Below are 14,794 nucleotides of genomic sequence, written 5' to 3' on the forward strand. Positions count from 1 at the left end.
TTAATTTAGAGACATCTACTTTGGACTCGTCTTCCCTGGCACAAGAGAAGAAGGCGTTTAGCGATAGCGGGGTTGTTCTCCCACTGCAAACTCCGTAGATCAAGTACAGTTGTTTTCTACAAATCTTTGGGTAGTGGTTGGCAAATATACAAAGGCGAAGGTTCTCTAGCTGTTATTGCATGAAAAACTCTCCTTGATGGTCCGTCGTTCCATCGACATTTTCAAATCTTCTTGCTTCTTCTTGCATGCTTTCTTTGATCTTTAAGATCGCAACCGATTCACAGTGATCCTGAAAGGAAATTAAAGCTCTCGTTAAATAAAACGAACAAACAAAAACTAAAAAGGAGCTTTCGATTCCGAGATATTTCTACACTGCCCCATGCACTGCCCTCCCTACTTAACAAGTCTCTGCACTGGTCAAACATTAATTTTTTGGTTCGCTATACTCTCTCCTTCAAAGTCACTGCTTTAAGCTGTGTTAAAATTAATGCCGAAACATGATTAGAGTAAACATGTTTCATGGATACATGCTTCGCCGAAACATGTTTTTTATTGGGTCGTTCACACCAGATGTCCGTGTGAAACACGTTTCATGCATGTTTGTGTAACTTATGCTGTTTCATGACACTCGCGTAATTTTTTTACATTTCAGCTGTAGATTGGAGCTGGAAACTTCTGTAACAGTTGCATTCATTCTTTCGTTTAGTGTTAAATTTCTAGACGTTCGGAGGAGGAGGACTATGCAGCGTTTAACGAGGAGACGGCATTTGCGCTTTCTTCGTTACAAGATATTCCGTTTTCCACAAGCTCATCTGTAACAATCGCCGGTAATTGCCGTTATATTTATTGCAACTAGACATTTAGCCTCCTAATGGCTTCAATTTTGGTTCTTTTGGGCACTTACCTCCTCTCGCATGAATCCGCCATTTTGAACGTGTTTGGTCGGATCATGATTGAAACTACCTCGCGAGGTTATTTCAATCATGCTCAGAATAATCATGTTTCAACCATGATTCGCGCCTTGCACTGTCTGATGTGAACACTTTTCATAACGAAACATGTTTCATTCGTGATCAGACTAATCATGTTTCGGCCAAGTGTGAACACAGTATTAGAGGCCCCTAAAAGCTGTAATTCGATCTACGACCGAAGAAGAGGAACGAGCCTAATACCGGGTTGACGTCATAGACTGCTTTGCATTGTGATAGTTCTTTGAAAACAGCATAGTGTTTATCTGTCCAGAAGTGTGTGCCATTTCCTGTTCGTGGAATTAGCACAGAGGAAACTAAATTGAATATTCTTTTTGCGACCTGACAGTTTTTTTTTTCTCCTGAGGAACTGCAGATTTGGATTTATTTGGTTAGTGCACATGACATCGACTGTAGACGAATAATGGAAGAACGTTGTCTTTTCCGATGAAAGACAGATGGAGAGGTAAAAGCAACCGTGTCAATATTTGGCTAAAGGATGTCGATAAGTTCAACACGAACCAACATCTGCGAGGACGCTGATCAAGTTGGATCGTATTAGAAGTAACATATCAATAACGAGTGGGAATGTTTCATCCGAGGTTCCAAACACTAACAAACAGATGAAAGCACAACACCGAAGGCAGAGTACTTAATGCTTTGAATTTCAAAAAACGAAGCACGAGTTCTTGGTTCAATTCTCGAACTGGCCGACTATTGTTTCGTTTTGTTTTTCTTGCTAGAGACGGCAGAGAAAAATTATAAGAGAGTTGGATATCGTATCTAGATCTCTAAGGTTTCATCAACTTTTTTATTGGGCTACGTATGAGAATACATCTACGTGATGTGGTATATACATCCTGTGATTGGTCGACTTGGTTGGTGAATTATTAATGATTTTGAGAAAGCTTTATAAATCCATCCCTGATCACTTGGACAATGGTAATAAACCGAAGGGCCATCCCACTAACTAATGAGGTCACTACAAACTTGGATTGAAAAAAGTGCGCTCAGAAAAAAACATACGCCGGTATATTCAATTGTAGGAGGAACACTTAAGTCCCTTGACTGCAAATTTAGGACGGCCCATTTTGTCAACCATAAGTCATTTGTAAGCTCTAACCACGGATAAAACACAATTTCATGCTTTCAATGTTTACGTACTATCAACGTTTACATAATTCATAAACTCACTTTAAAAGCCAGTTAGGGGTCAGTACTCTAACTTGGAAATGTCTGCAAACAAATAAGAATTAAAGTATTACAAACCACCGCATGGGGTGACACGAATGGAGAAAAAAAAGGGTGGGGGCACGATTGTGCACGCACTCCGAGCGGTCAGCAAACAGGACACTGCCACAGACCGCGAGGAGCATGGTGCACGTGGGGATTAGAGTACGTTCAACCAAACGACAAAAGAAGTGTGATGAACGTATGAATCATTTTTACAAGTGGTTATGGCGTCAGATGACCTATGGTTGTTTTCAAGGCGTGGATTAGGCCAGTTTCGTATTCTAACGGTTGGGTCGGATCGAGCATGAAGTGAAGGCAAATGTGTGGCGAGGGAATCTTTTCATATTATTTCCCCTGCATTAGCCTCCATTTCATGCTAGATTCAGTCTAACCGCGAGAATACGAAACTGGCCAATTTCAAGTCATCCTCGAGACTGCTATAACGATAATCATATAGTATCAACCGGCTTTGAATATACAATTAACATTATTTCATGACACTGACAGTTGGAAAGGAATTCTGTGAATTGAACGTTTTTTCTTTAAAATTCAACCCAGATATCCGGACTCGGGACTGGAAGCTACGATTATTAGCTCACCTGTCACCGCCCTGAACCACTAAACCACCTAGTCACCGTTTGCATAGACAACATTTTTAAACACATTCTAATTTATTTGTGATAAGACCGGGCTTTTAACGTGCGATAACACTCGCTAAGAACTTATTTTAGACAACTAACGAAAAAGGTCCGACCACACTTAAAACAAAGCTAACCATTTTGAAATTAGCGCTAAGGCTCAATCATTGATGAATTATTGTGATCCTAATCTAGATAACAGGCAACAAATAACACATACGTATTGAAGAAACTTTGTAACTTGTTCATCGTGGTCTAGTGAATAGAAGCTGTTCCTCTAAGCCGAAGCTTCGTGTTCAAATCCTGTCCAGGGAATACTTTTACCTTTTTTTTCTTTTTATCTGCTACAAGTCCTGGGACTTAGACCAGTGCATATGGCATGCAATTATGATTATCATATATTCAACGCTGGGTGATATTATATGATTATCGCAATTCCACTCTCGAGAACATGTTGCCTATTTGTTGGTCACCCAACTTTCACAGAAGCAAACAACATTTCGTGTTTCAAATCAGAGTTGGAAAGTTTGTTGGTTCTCTACTACCCTCCGAGAGGTTTTAAATTGGATTTGATTTCTGTCAAGTGTCCCCAATTTGTACCCCAGTGCTAAATACAGTTGACACTCATTTTGCATCTCTTAAAAAGGTTTCTCCCATTTAACCACCAGAGCATTGAACGCTGCTTGTTCAAGTTACGAGCCGCATTCAGTGAAGAACGCAATGTATTGGCCCAAGTGCGTGATCTCATGTAAATTAATTAATTAAATAATTAATCAATAACAATAACAAATTAAATGAATGAATGAATGAATGACCATGACCTAATAGCCTGCTTGCAGGTGGTAGATGTTGTTGTCGCCACGAAACACCATATTTGGAAGAGCGTGGGGTAGGTCTGGGCCGGGTGACAAAACGACGGGTTGGGGAGTAAGAAGAGCGGAGAGATTTAAACCATTTGAGCCAACCAATTAGAAAGCCGCGTCCGCTAATGGACGCAGCTACCGAGAAAAGGCTAGTGTTCGGACAGGCGGTTTTTCTCTCCGCTCTTCTCACTCCACAACCCGTCGTTTTGTCATCCGGCCAAGACCTTTTCCACACTCTTCCAATATGGCCTCTGATACGTGTTTCGTGGCGACAATAACTTGCGATCAGGCATACTTTCCTTAGAGAGAATGTGAAAAGGTTATGTTTTCACACCCTCTCTAAAGAAAAGTACATCAACTGCCTGCAAGCAGGCTAATTAACAAATAGATTGGCACACGAGGCGATAGCCGAATGTGTCACTGATGTTCTTACCACAGTTTGACGTCGTCTTCTGTGATCTATTACTGAACAGACGCACGGCAACATGGAATCTATTTGTTTTATATAATAAAGAATTAAACTTTATTCGGAAAACTTTGAGATGGTGACGTCAATCGTGCGTCTGTCCTCTAATAGATCATAGGCAAGAAACAATCAAAATGCGCGAATAACTTGGGTTATTATATATTTCTTAGAGACGAAGATAACAATGATGTGAAGTACAAGTGCTGGTGGAAGAACAAAAGGAGCAAATGAGAGATCTTTTGTTCTTGTCCACCAACATGGCCGCGATGACGTAATGAAAAAATAAGCAATAATAAATTCTTTCAAAGGTGAAAATTGCAAGATCCCGTAGGGCGAGTGCAATCTGTAGTCTTCGAAAAAAAAAATTCTTATGTATTCCAAATAGCACAAGAAAAATCATGTGATTACTTATAATTCATGATTACTTATTAAAAATATACATGAAAAAAGTCGGAATGGTTAAGCAGAGTATCACGCAATTACGCAAAAACTGCGACATCTAGGGCTCGGATTTGATTGGCTTTTTGTGACTGTCTTTGCTCACTGACCAATCAGAATGCTTGGTTTCATACTTGTTTTTGCAAAGAATTGCTTATTTTCTGCGCTGTGTCACCTGAAAACTGCATTTCTCTTAGACAATCAGAATTGACAATTTTTTTCAATTTATATTATTAATATGGAAATGAAAGCTATACATCTTCATGTTTCATTGGCCTAATTCCAAAATGGCCGCTATTTACTGACTTTCTGAATTTTGATCAGAGGCATCTGGAAATGACTTGAACAAAAAAAGGGTATCAGAATGACAGTCATTTTGGAATAAGGTAAAACGCATGTGTGTTCCAGATTTAACGAACGAGGACATGAAGAGTCACACAAAGTTCACCGTTGCCTTCCCTTTCAAAAAAAAATAAAATGCGTGTGCCGCAATTTTCGAGCTTACAACCTCCGCATTCGACCTTTTAACCTAAATGTCACTTTCTGGTGATCATCCAGGGTGGAGCCCGTACAACTTATACGGTACACCGGAAACGGAGCAACTATTGTCAGTCAGTCATTTAATTTTCTCATTCCACCAGTCACATGGTCCCTTGGGTTCAGATGACGTACTTTGACCTATTTCTAAGATTTGCGGCTCTGATAAGAGCAGTCCGTGGTAAAGAAGTAAAGAAATGTTCCGATAGGATACGACAAACGCATACGGCATTCTTCCAGAATTTCCGAGCGGGTTAACCTTTTCAAGTGTCTGGCAGGAGAGCGAATAGAGTATGGTTGCTACAGTTGTAGGTGTATTTTGACAGCTATTGATTTAATGTTTGTTGTCATAACGGAGGAAAAAGGAAAACGGATTGTAAGTCTTTGACGCTGGACGAACATGGATTTGGATTCCACCCAGGATCATTTAACCATATTATTTATTATTCATTAGGCTGACTTTCCAGGCCTTTGTTTCTACTTGGCCCCAAGAAAATAGAAACAAGGTCTGAAATTCGAGGCGCGGTAGCTACACCATTTTCTACTCATGATCTAACTCCACAGAATTTAAACCCAGACCTTTCGCAAAATTTGTTTGGCGATCTTTCACGTAGCATTTGTTAATGTGCAAAGTTCAACCTTTCAAGTAAAAAAACAGGCTCTATCGAAACAAGGTGTGGTGAAAACCTGGTTATACATGTGTTTCAACTGAAATCTTTAATAAAATAGCTTCACACAGTGCTCCGTGTCAGTTTTTAAGTGCTAATGTTCACATGGTTTAATGATTACCTCATGCAATTAACGCATACGGGTCACATTTGTGGCTCCCCGACTATCATTACGGGTCTGATTTAAGGGATGAGGACACTTGATTATGTTTAACATAACGATATTTCTTTTTTCTTTTCGAATATGGGATGAGGACAATACTCCTCGTGATGTCTAAGATAACGATCTTACTTTTCATTAGATTTCTTCTAAGTTACAGCTTCCCGCTTCAAATATCTTAATTGACAATCGACCAGAATTTTAACCCTAAAATTATCAGAAAAGAACACACTTACATTATCTTGTGAGAATGGCAGTAAATTGCCAAACTGTCCATCCCCCTCCCCAGGGGTACCAGGATTGTGATCATTCTGATTATCCTACAGACAACACAAGCACATGTACAGGTCAGTTACATCAAACGCTATCAAATTTCGCTCATTAACCCTTCCCTCCTTAAAGACATGCAGTCTTCTTTAAAATCAAATTAAATCGTTTAAGTTAGTGATATAAAAACCCAACTTTCAACAAAACAATAAACATGACCACGAGCTCTACGTTACGGAGACCTATGTACAAGAACACAAGACTGGTCGGGTATTCTGCAGTTTACTTGAAGATGAAAGCATCAACAACAAAAAAGAGGAGATCCATAAAAAGGTATCAGCTAAGCAAAGGAGTGGCCATTTTTTAGAACCTCACGAGCAAATAACAGGAAAGGAAGCTACATGCATTTTTTTGCACAAAACAGAAGCAGCAAATTTATAAGAAAGTTACTGTATAAATACCTTAGGAAGGCCATCCATATCAGGGTTTGAGTCTGAAACAAAAATGTTACTTTACAATCATCAATGATTGATCATTACAGAAGTATCTCAACATTCCCTGTCTTGTTTGAAAATAAAACAAGGATGAAAGTGCAGGTTGTTTCACAGTAACAGTCAAATCAGGTCAGGCAGGAAACGGTCAACAACATCAAGGTCCACTCAAAAAATGTCCCCATTTAAACCCTTTCCTGACCCATGAGTGGCACTTCTAGATTTCACTCTGTCTAATGCCAGACAGGGCTCTTTACTCGTCAATGGTGCACCCCTATGGCAGTAAAGTGTTAACACATTGATTATTTGAAAGTCCAGGGGTTTCAATAGAATTTTAAATAAGCAGCTGGTTTGAGTAGAGTAACAGATTCTATCAACCTCCACCACATTGAGTTTTTTGAATGTTTAAGGGGGGTGGCACTTAACTACAGAAAGACAATGGTTGCTAAGGAAGGTTTTTAGTCAAAGAGCCCTACAAAAAGCTTGCATGGATAGTTCTAGAAAGAATCTTTTTCAATCATGGAAATCTGACATTACTTCAATCAGAAGGTGCCATGCATTTCAGTGAAAAACAGGTAAAAGCTCCCAGGAAACGAAAGGAAGAGGCATTTTTTCGTGAACGGTAGAATGGAATTTCTAATTCGACAAAAAAAAAGGAACTGATATTTTGAAAAGTGTATCAAAGGAGGGCCTTTTTTACATCATAATTTTTTTTGAGAATAGTTTGTAAAATCTATTTTATGTCAGGATGTTCTCATACTGCTGCGTTAAAAATTTGTGAAAAACAGTTAACTCGCTGAGTTTTTAGGCATTCTCTGTTTTGGTCACATGATTTACCAAATATGGTTGTGAGTCGAACTATACAAAAGTAACAATACTTCATCAAGATTCCTAGCCTGATCATAGTTAAGCCAGTAAGCTAGTGATCAATTCATTGGAAAAGTGTGGCCCAGTGGTTAGGGCGCTTGCCTTGAGATCCGGAGATCCCGCGTTCAAGACCCGCTCTGACCACTCGTTGAATTTTTTCCTGGTAGTCCCTGGTTCAACTTCCCAGCCGCACTTGTAAATAGCCAACTGGTTTGCCTCCAGCCAGTTGGGATTCTTAACAGTTGCTGTTGTTCTGTTCTGTCGTTTCGTTGTGTTTCATTGGCCCTGAAAAGCCCCTATGGGGAGCAGTCAATTAAGTATGTATTGTATTGTATTGTATTCTTTTAAGGATGGTGCCTACCGGTACTATTGTTATTGCACATACGTCCTGCACATCTCCAGATACTTGGATTTCCTATTGGTAGTGTTTACTAATGTAGTGATATTTTGGCACCGCTTACAACTATGTGGAGAAAGCCAAACTTAGGAAGTGCTCTTGGTATCCAAAAAGAAAATTGGGGGGATAACCATGCATTTTTCGGAGATAATTAAGCTTCAATTATTTTGGAAAGTAACACAATACAGTGCTTTGTATTTTAAAGCTTTTAACAAATATTCTTGATCAATTATCTTTGAATTTAAATGCCGGGTTTCCCTCAATTTTCTTTTTAGATTGCCATAACACTTGAACTTAAGACCTGCTTTTCCTGGCAGCATATTCATACAACCACGCAAAACTACCTTTGAATTAGTAAGCACCAAACTTAATCTTTTCATTCCTAAGATTGACACTTAAAGATTTTATTCTGTCTAACACCAGACAATTTTACTCCTCAATGGGGGCCAGTTCCAGTTAATAAATACATAATTTGTTATTTAAACTCTCTCTTACCATTCATGACTAGAGGAGCCTCCTGGGCTCCTAGAGGTAGCGGGGGTTCAGGACCACCTCCCATGTACATGTACTGCAACAGAAAACAAAAACTTGTATGACGGTATGGCAAACACACTGACAGGAAACAAAGGACTAAGGGTGGGTATTGCGGCAATCTTTGGGAAGACAATAGAAAATAAAATAATATTAATGTACATGTACATGTACGCAAAGAGAATAAAACTATTACCGCCGGAATGCTTCCTCCAGGGACAGACTTCATCATTGCATACATGGATTCACTTCCAGTACTTGCTGGGTCTGAAAAAGGTAACAACTGGTCACAATTTGATAGTCTGGAGCAAGATTTCACTCACCAGGAAGAAGGGGAAGGGGGGGGGGGGGGGGGTGCATTCAGGACTTAATGGGTGAAACTTTGAAAAATTCTTTACAGACCTTGAGGGCTGGCCATTATTGGTGTCCCTGGTGGACCAGCGACCTGTCATAACGAAAAGCAATATTGTCGGCAAATTTCCTTGGTATGAAATTATCATTGTTATTATTAGTGTCAATTATCATTGTTAATAGCATGAGACCTACATGATTGTATTGTTTCAAAGCGAATCAATTACCCCATCCAAAATTGCATAATTTTTGAAAACCTTCACAAATCAAAAGTCCAGGACTGTCGGTATTAACCTGTCAACTGACAGTTTACTAACAAGTAACATACATGTATGAGGCACCGATAGATAAATAGGACTGTACAACTAACGTAAAAACTTAATTATTTATGACAAACTCTGAAGGTAAGTTATCTCATACGTACATTAAAGGTATGAAGAAATGTGTCTATTTTTGTCCATGACACAATACAATACAATACAATACATAATTGACCACTCCCCATAAGGGCTTTTCAGAGCCAACGAAACACTATAAACAAAACGACAGAACACAATGTCAACAACAACTGTTAAGAATCCCAACTGGCTGGGGGCAAACCACTTGGCTATTTAAAGTGCGGCCAAGAAGCTGAACCTGGGACTACCAGGAACAAATTCAACGAGCGGTCAGAACAAGCCTTGAACCTGGTAAGATGAGAATGTTCAGAAAAAAAAATTGGAGTGCTCCCTTGCAGAGTCTAACCTACGACCTTCTGACGAATAGTTCAGAGGTTGTAGAAAACGATACCATAACGCCTAGTACATGTAAGGTGAACAATATTTAAGTTGTTTGAATTTCTTGTGATATCAGGACTTTTTTCCTTGTCAAGGTTAAAAGTCAGTGCCCAGAGACAGTCACAGTTCACTCCTTACCGATGTTGTCGGATTCCAAGGTCTACTGCCCGGCCTGTGAAGGTAAAACAAATTTTAAAGTACGACTAAAATCATAAATATATCAAAACCAAACATGTTTAAATACCATACTTACCTCAAAATTTCGCTTTTTTTTCTGCCTGGCAAGATGTGCAATGTTCATATCAAAACCAGCAGTCATGGGTCAAATTCTCAATTTTACCTTTGAAACTCCTTTGCAATGCAAAATTGCTTTGAAAACAGGAATGCAAACAGTTTGTGATGTAAAATCGAGAATAGACTCATGCCTCTCAGATAACAGTCATGGGTCCAAATTACTGCTTGTTCTGCCAAGTTTACATAGTTTGCACGGCATGTGAGAAAAAGTGAAATTCTGGGAACAATCATGGTGGCATGTTTGCTTTGGATGGGGAGATTTACAAAAGGAACAGAAATATTTTACATGCACGTTAAGTTTAGCAGTAAATACATTTCTCGCATTGCAAATTATAGTTACATCCCTTTTCAAACTGACTGGCTTTAAATTCTTTTCAGTTCTAAAAATTAATATTCAACTGACTGAAACAAGGTTCAAACAATGCTCTAATTACGGTAACCTAATATAATTTAGACTTACAGGTAATTGCCACAAGTCAACTTCTTTGAGTTGAGTGATGAAGTTGTGCGAGTGTCACAACTGCAAGCAACAAGTTGACTTGTTTCAACTTGCAGGGATTTGAATCACTAGAGCCTCAATTTTTGGTGCGAAAAGATAATTTTTGTCTGCAAGACTGCTGCCAGGTTAAATGGCATTGAATGTGACAACTCTGACCAAAACATTAAAATTTTAATCACCAAACTTAAGAGAAATTATGTGTATCCAGTGTGGGGTACGTAATGTACACTGTATTGCACAAGTATAATTATTCTTAGTATTCATTAATTTAAATATTCATATCACGAACATGCAAGGCTGCTTAGCACATGACATGCATGACTGGAAAGAAATCAATGCTGACATTTGAGGAGATAATCTTTTTCAGACGGGCTCTCACCACCAAAGACACAAGCATGTGAAATTGTGGAAGAATTGTTGGTTGTTATCTTGATCTGTTTCACAAACACTCTAGTCTACAGTCATGTACAGTATGTCAATAAATACTATTGTGTAGCAACAAAAAATAAAAAATGGACTTAACAACAGAAAGTTTTTCAATTAATTATTTATTAATATTATTAGTCTGTTAAAGTTTTCTTGGCTGAAAAGTGCCTTATCAAGTCTCAAAAGCTTGGGTAAGCTGTGCACATGAATTTGACTACTTACTGTAATAACGCAAGACTTACGTACATTGGCAATTGTTAACCCCAGGTGCTACTGAGCAATTAAATGAGGGCTGCATCCCACCATAGTTCTAAGGAAAGGAAACAACTGTATTAATATTATAACAAGACTACAATGTAAACAACTCTTTCTGGCCATAGATGTTCTTTGAGACAATCTTTTACATGTAGCTTTAAGGACGGACACATTAGCTAAAGTACCGGTCAAAGGGATTGCAGCATTACACGCGCGTAAAACAGTAACATTCATATACATGTACAGTACATTGAACAGTATGTACAGCATGATGATAGTTTTCCCATCCCTGTCATCAGCAGACGGCAGCTGTCTACTACCATGGTGAAAATAGCCCGCCACTCAGAGTAAAACGTACTAAAACACTGGAAGCACTGAGCCCCTTTCCCTCCTAAGAATAATACTTCTAGATTTTACTGTGTCCAATGCAAGAAGATTGATTTCAATCATCAATGGGGGCCACTTCAGGGATGAATGGGTCCTGCACTCAAAAACTATTATTATAGTGTATGTTCCCAATACTATCAGTTTAAAATAGCCTGCTACTTCCATTGTAGGAAATGATATTATATATGAAATGAATCATATATTGATTTGATTAATTGCATTCATAACTGCAAGGATCATAGCTTCACTTGATTTCATATCCCAGTTCAAAATATGATTCACTTCATAATTATATCATTTCCTTGGCTGATTCATTCATCATGGGAACATCAGACCCCACAAATGACCAGTTCTCAACATCAGTGTCTTCAAAGCTCAGTTGGTTAGAGCATGACGCACCGGCATCACAAGGTCACAGGTTTAAACCCCGTTGCAGTTCTGAATTTTTCAGGCTTCTCTACACAATCGATAAAATTGTGTTCATAACTGTGAGGATCATGGCTTCACTTGATTATAATTTTCATTGTGTAGCCAGCTTCATGAAAACATCATAACAACCCTCACCTTTAAGCCTATGAAAGTTGTTTTGCCTATGTTGATATACAATGTACAATGTACTGTACACTGTACGAAAAAATGAATTTACCTAGGTTTGCCACTTGAGCAAATCTGTAGCAAATTTGGAGCACCAACGTTGCATCATATTTGCACAAAACGCAAATGTTGTTCAAAGATGAAAGTTTGCTTTCATGCAATGGCGGCGTAAATATAAAGCAAACATTAGTTTTACACTAATTTTGCTTTAACTATGCCTCTTGTAGTAAATTTGTTGTTTTGAATCAATTTTGCTGCAATTTTGTCCTGTAGTAAAGGTAACAAAAATATACCCCATATTTGGTGCCATAGCAAATGTACTGTAAATTTATCAGTTTACAGTATAGAGTCAAATATGATCAAACGACGATCAAAAAACAATCTTTGCTACCACTTTACTAACTGTTTTAAAGATAACGAGTGTATACGTCATATTTGGTGCCACAGAAATTTTACTGTAAATTTATGATTTTACTGTATAGAGTAAATATGATCAAATCGTAACCCAAAAACAATCTTTGCTAGCACTTAACCAATTGTTAACACTTCGACCATTGTTGCTCCATTATTGTACGCAGTTTTTGGAGTTCACGATCACGGGATGGATAGATTTTTCAAACAATTTCAGTCGCTTTTAAACGATTTACATGTAATTTCTAATTTCGTTTGTTTTTGCTACATAATGTTAACTTGCGCTTAAATCTAATGATCTTGTGTTTCACTAAATCTTGAAAGTATCTGTAGTTGTTGGATTCATTCCATGGGCTGTCTTTGACGACCGATTTGACGACCATTTTTTATTACTGCCAGTCAGCGGTAGTCCTTCGTGGAACAATACGACGCATGATCATGACCAACTCAAACGTAAGGATTTTTTGGGGAACAGAGTTTTTATTGAGAGCTAGAAACCGCTCAGGAATTCAAACGGTACGTAATTTCAACATTTTAATTGTCTATTACTTCTTTCGTAAGGTATTAAGAATAGGACATCTGTGAACGCGTTAATCGAACAAATTAAGCCTATAAATAATTGCTATTGCCATGTTGACCTTTTTGTAAAGCACAAAGATAGTTTTCTCCTCACAGTATCGATACTTGACAAAGAGAACAGGTTATGAGAATGAATTAAACGATCTCCAAAGGGAAATGTCTATTGAATGTGTAGAGATTAAATGAAGAAATGATTATCAGTTACACAGGAAAAAAAATTGAAATTCCAACATGGATTATTATTGGAAAACATCTGAAATAAACTATCCAATATTGGAATAATATTGGAATACTTGGTAATTTGTTAAGGGGACAAATATGTTTTGGAATATCATTGGTATATCAGACATTTAACAATGCAATATGGTCTTTTGATGGCAGTTTATTGGAATATCAAGTGTAAGAGGTAACAGTCCAATAAAATACCATAGAACTAAACTTGGATTGTCAAGTGACAAATAAACCAGTTATTTACCAATATTACTCCGAGTTAGTTTTTATGGTAGTTTATTGGGAGATCAATTTTATCACTGATAAACCAATAAAAATTGATAATTGATAAACCAGCCATTCACCATTGAAACTCCAAGTTTATTTTTAATGGTAATTCATTGGAAAATTACTACTAGAACATGACAATCCAATCAAAACAATAAAACCAGACTTGGACAGCTAAGTAACTGATAAACCAGTCATGTACCAATACAACTCCACGCACGTTTTGATGGAAACTTATTGGAAAATCAATTTTTGCCCATAATCCTTTTTTAAAATACTAATCCTTAGCATATTATAATCCCCCAATTGAAAGAAAACAGTAAGTAAACTCTGATTGCCAATCACTCCACGCTAATAACACATCATCTTTTTAAAACCAGTACCAATAATATAATGAAATGATTTATTTTCAGTGATGGTTAAAATATATTAAAGACTGTCCTTTTCATGTTGAAGGTATAATTCATTATCTCATATTTAACTACATTCTTTTGTGTGGGTTTCTCTACAATACTTGCGAAACGACATTTGATATCAAATATCCAGTAACATAAGTGTTTGTATCCACAGACAGCAATCTATTAATCTAAGCTTGTTCCCAGAGGAGGTTGGGGGGGGGGGGGGGAGGGGAATAGTTAGAGAGACTGGGATTCTGTTTCTGCTCACTAACTTCAATATAAATGTAGATCAAGGAGAGACATCTGTTAGTACTATGCTATATAGTAATGTAAATAAAACAGTTATTAAAAACTATTCCTCCTCATCAATCCAACTTGAATATGCCACCTGCCAGTAACCTTTTGAAATTCCAAGGATACTTTTGAAGTGAATGACCTGCGCTGGGCTTCTTTCAGGTACCCATCGACCAGGTTGTGTACCATCCTCCATAAAAAATCTAGCATTAACAGTGAAACGAGTCAGGTTGAATGACAGCACACAGGCTTTCCAGATTTGGCCATCATGTCCTTTCACATCCACCATGTCATGGACTACAGGATAATAAGGAACAACAACTGTCCCTTCTGTAACAGGAAACACACGTCGCATGAAATCAACCACAATAAAGCGTTTTTCTTCACTCAAATCGGCCTCCTTATCATAACTGCCACTCCTTGCAAAAGAATTACTTTTCTGCTGAGAAGTGAAGCTTCAAATATGATAGTTTCATCTGCTGGGTGTACTTGCTTAAGACCAATTTCT

General features: G+C 37.9%; 1 protein-coding gene across 5 annotated transcripts in view; it reads right to left on the minus strand.

The window, feature by feature from the left end:
- LOC138013520 (single-stranded DNA-binding protein 2-like) overlaps positions 1 to 14,794 on the minus strand; it is a 93,090-nt gene that overhangs the window by 46,973 nt on the left and 31,323 nt on the right. For 3 of the 5 annotated variants that reach the window (XM_068860613.1, XM_068860614.1, XM_068860612.1), the window contains 8 exons: positions 11,093 to 11,180; positions 9,790 to 9,823; positions 8,927 to 8,969; positions 8,721 to 8,791; positions 8,489 to 8,555; positions 6,208 to 6,291; positions 2,163 to 2,204; positions 1 to 289 (listed from right to left, as the gene is read on the minus strand). The exon at positions 1 to 289 is cut by the window's left edge and continues 89 nt beyond it. In XM_068860613.1, the coding sequence (XP_068716714.1) occupies positions 6,287 to 6,291; positions 8,489 to 8,555; positions 8,721 to 8,791; positions 8,927 to 8,969; positions 9,790 to 9,823; positions 11,093 to 11,118 (246 nt within the window). In that variant the 5' untranslated portion in view covers positions 11,119 to 11,180 and the 3' untranslated portion in view covers positions 1 to 289; positions 2,163 to 2,204; positions 6,208 to 6,286. The remainder of the gene's footprint in view (positions 290 to 2,162; positions 2,205 to 6,207; positions 6,292 to 8,488; positions 8,556 to 8,720; positions 8,792 to 8,926; positions 8,970 to 9,789; positions 9,824 to 11,092; positions 11,181 to 14,794) is intronic. The other 2 variants (XM_068860615.1, XM_068860616.1) reach the window with 2 other exon arrangements.

This window comes from Montipora capricornis, chromosome 8 (assembly GCF_036669925.1).
Source record: "Montipora capricornis isolate CH-2021 chromosome 8, ASM3666992v2, whole genome shotgun sequence".
NCBI lineage: Eukaryota > Metazoa > Cnidaria > Anthozoa > Scleractinia > Acroporidae > Montipora > Montipora capricornis.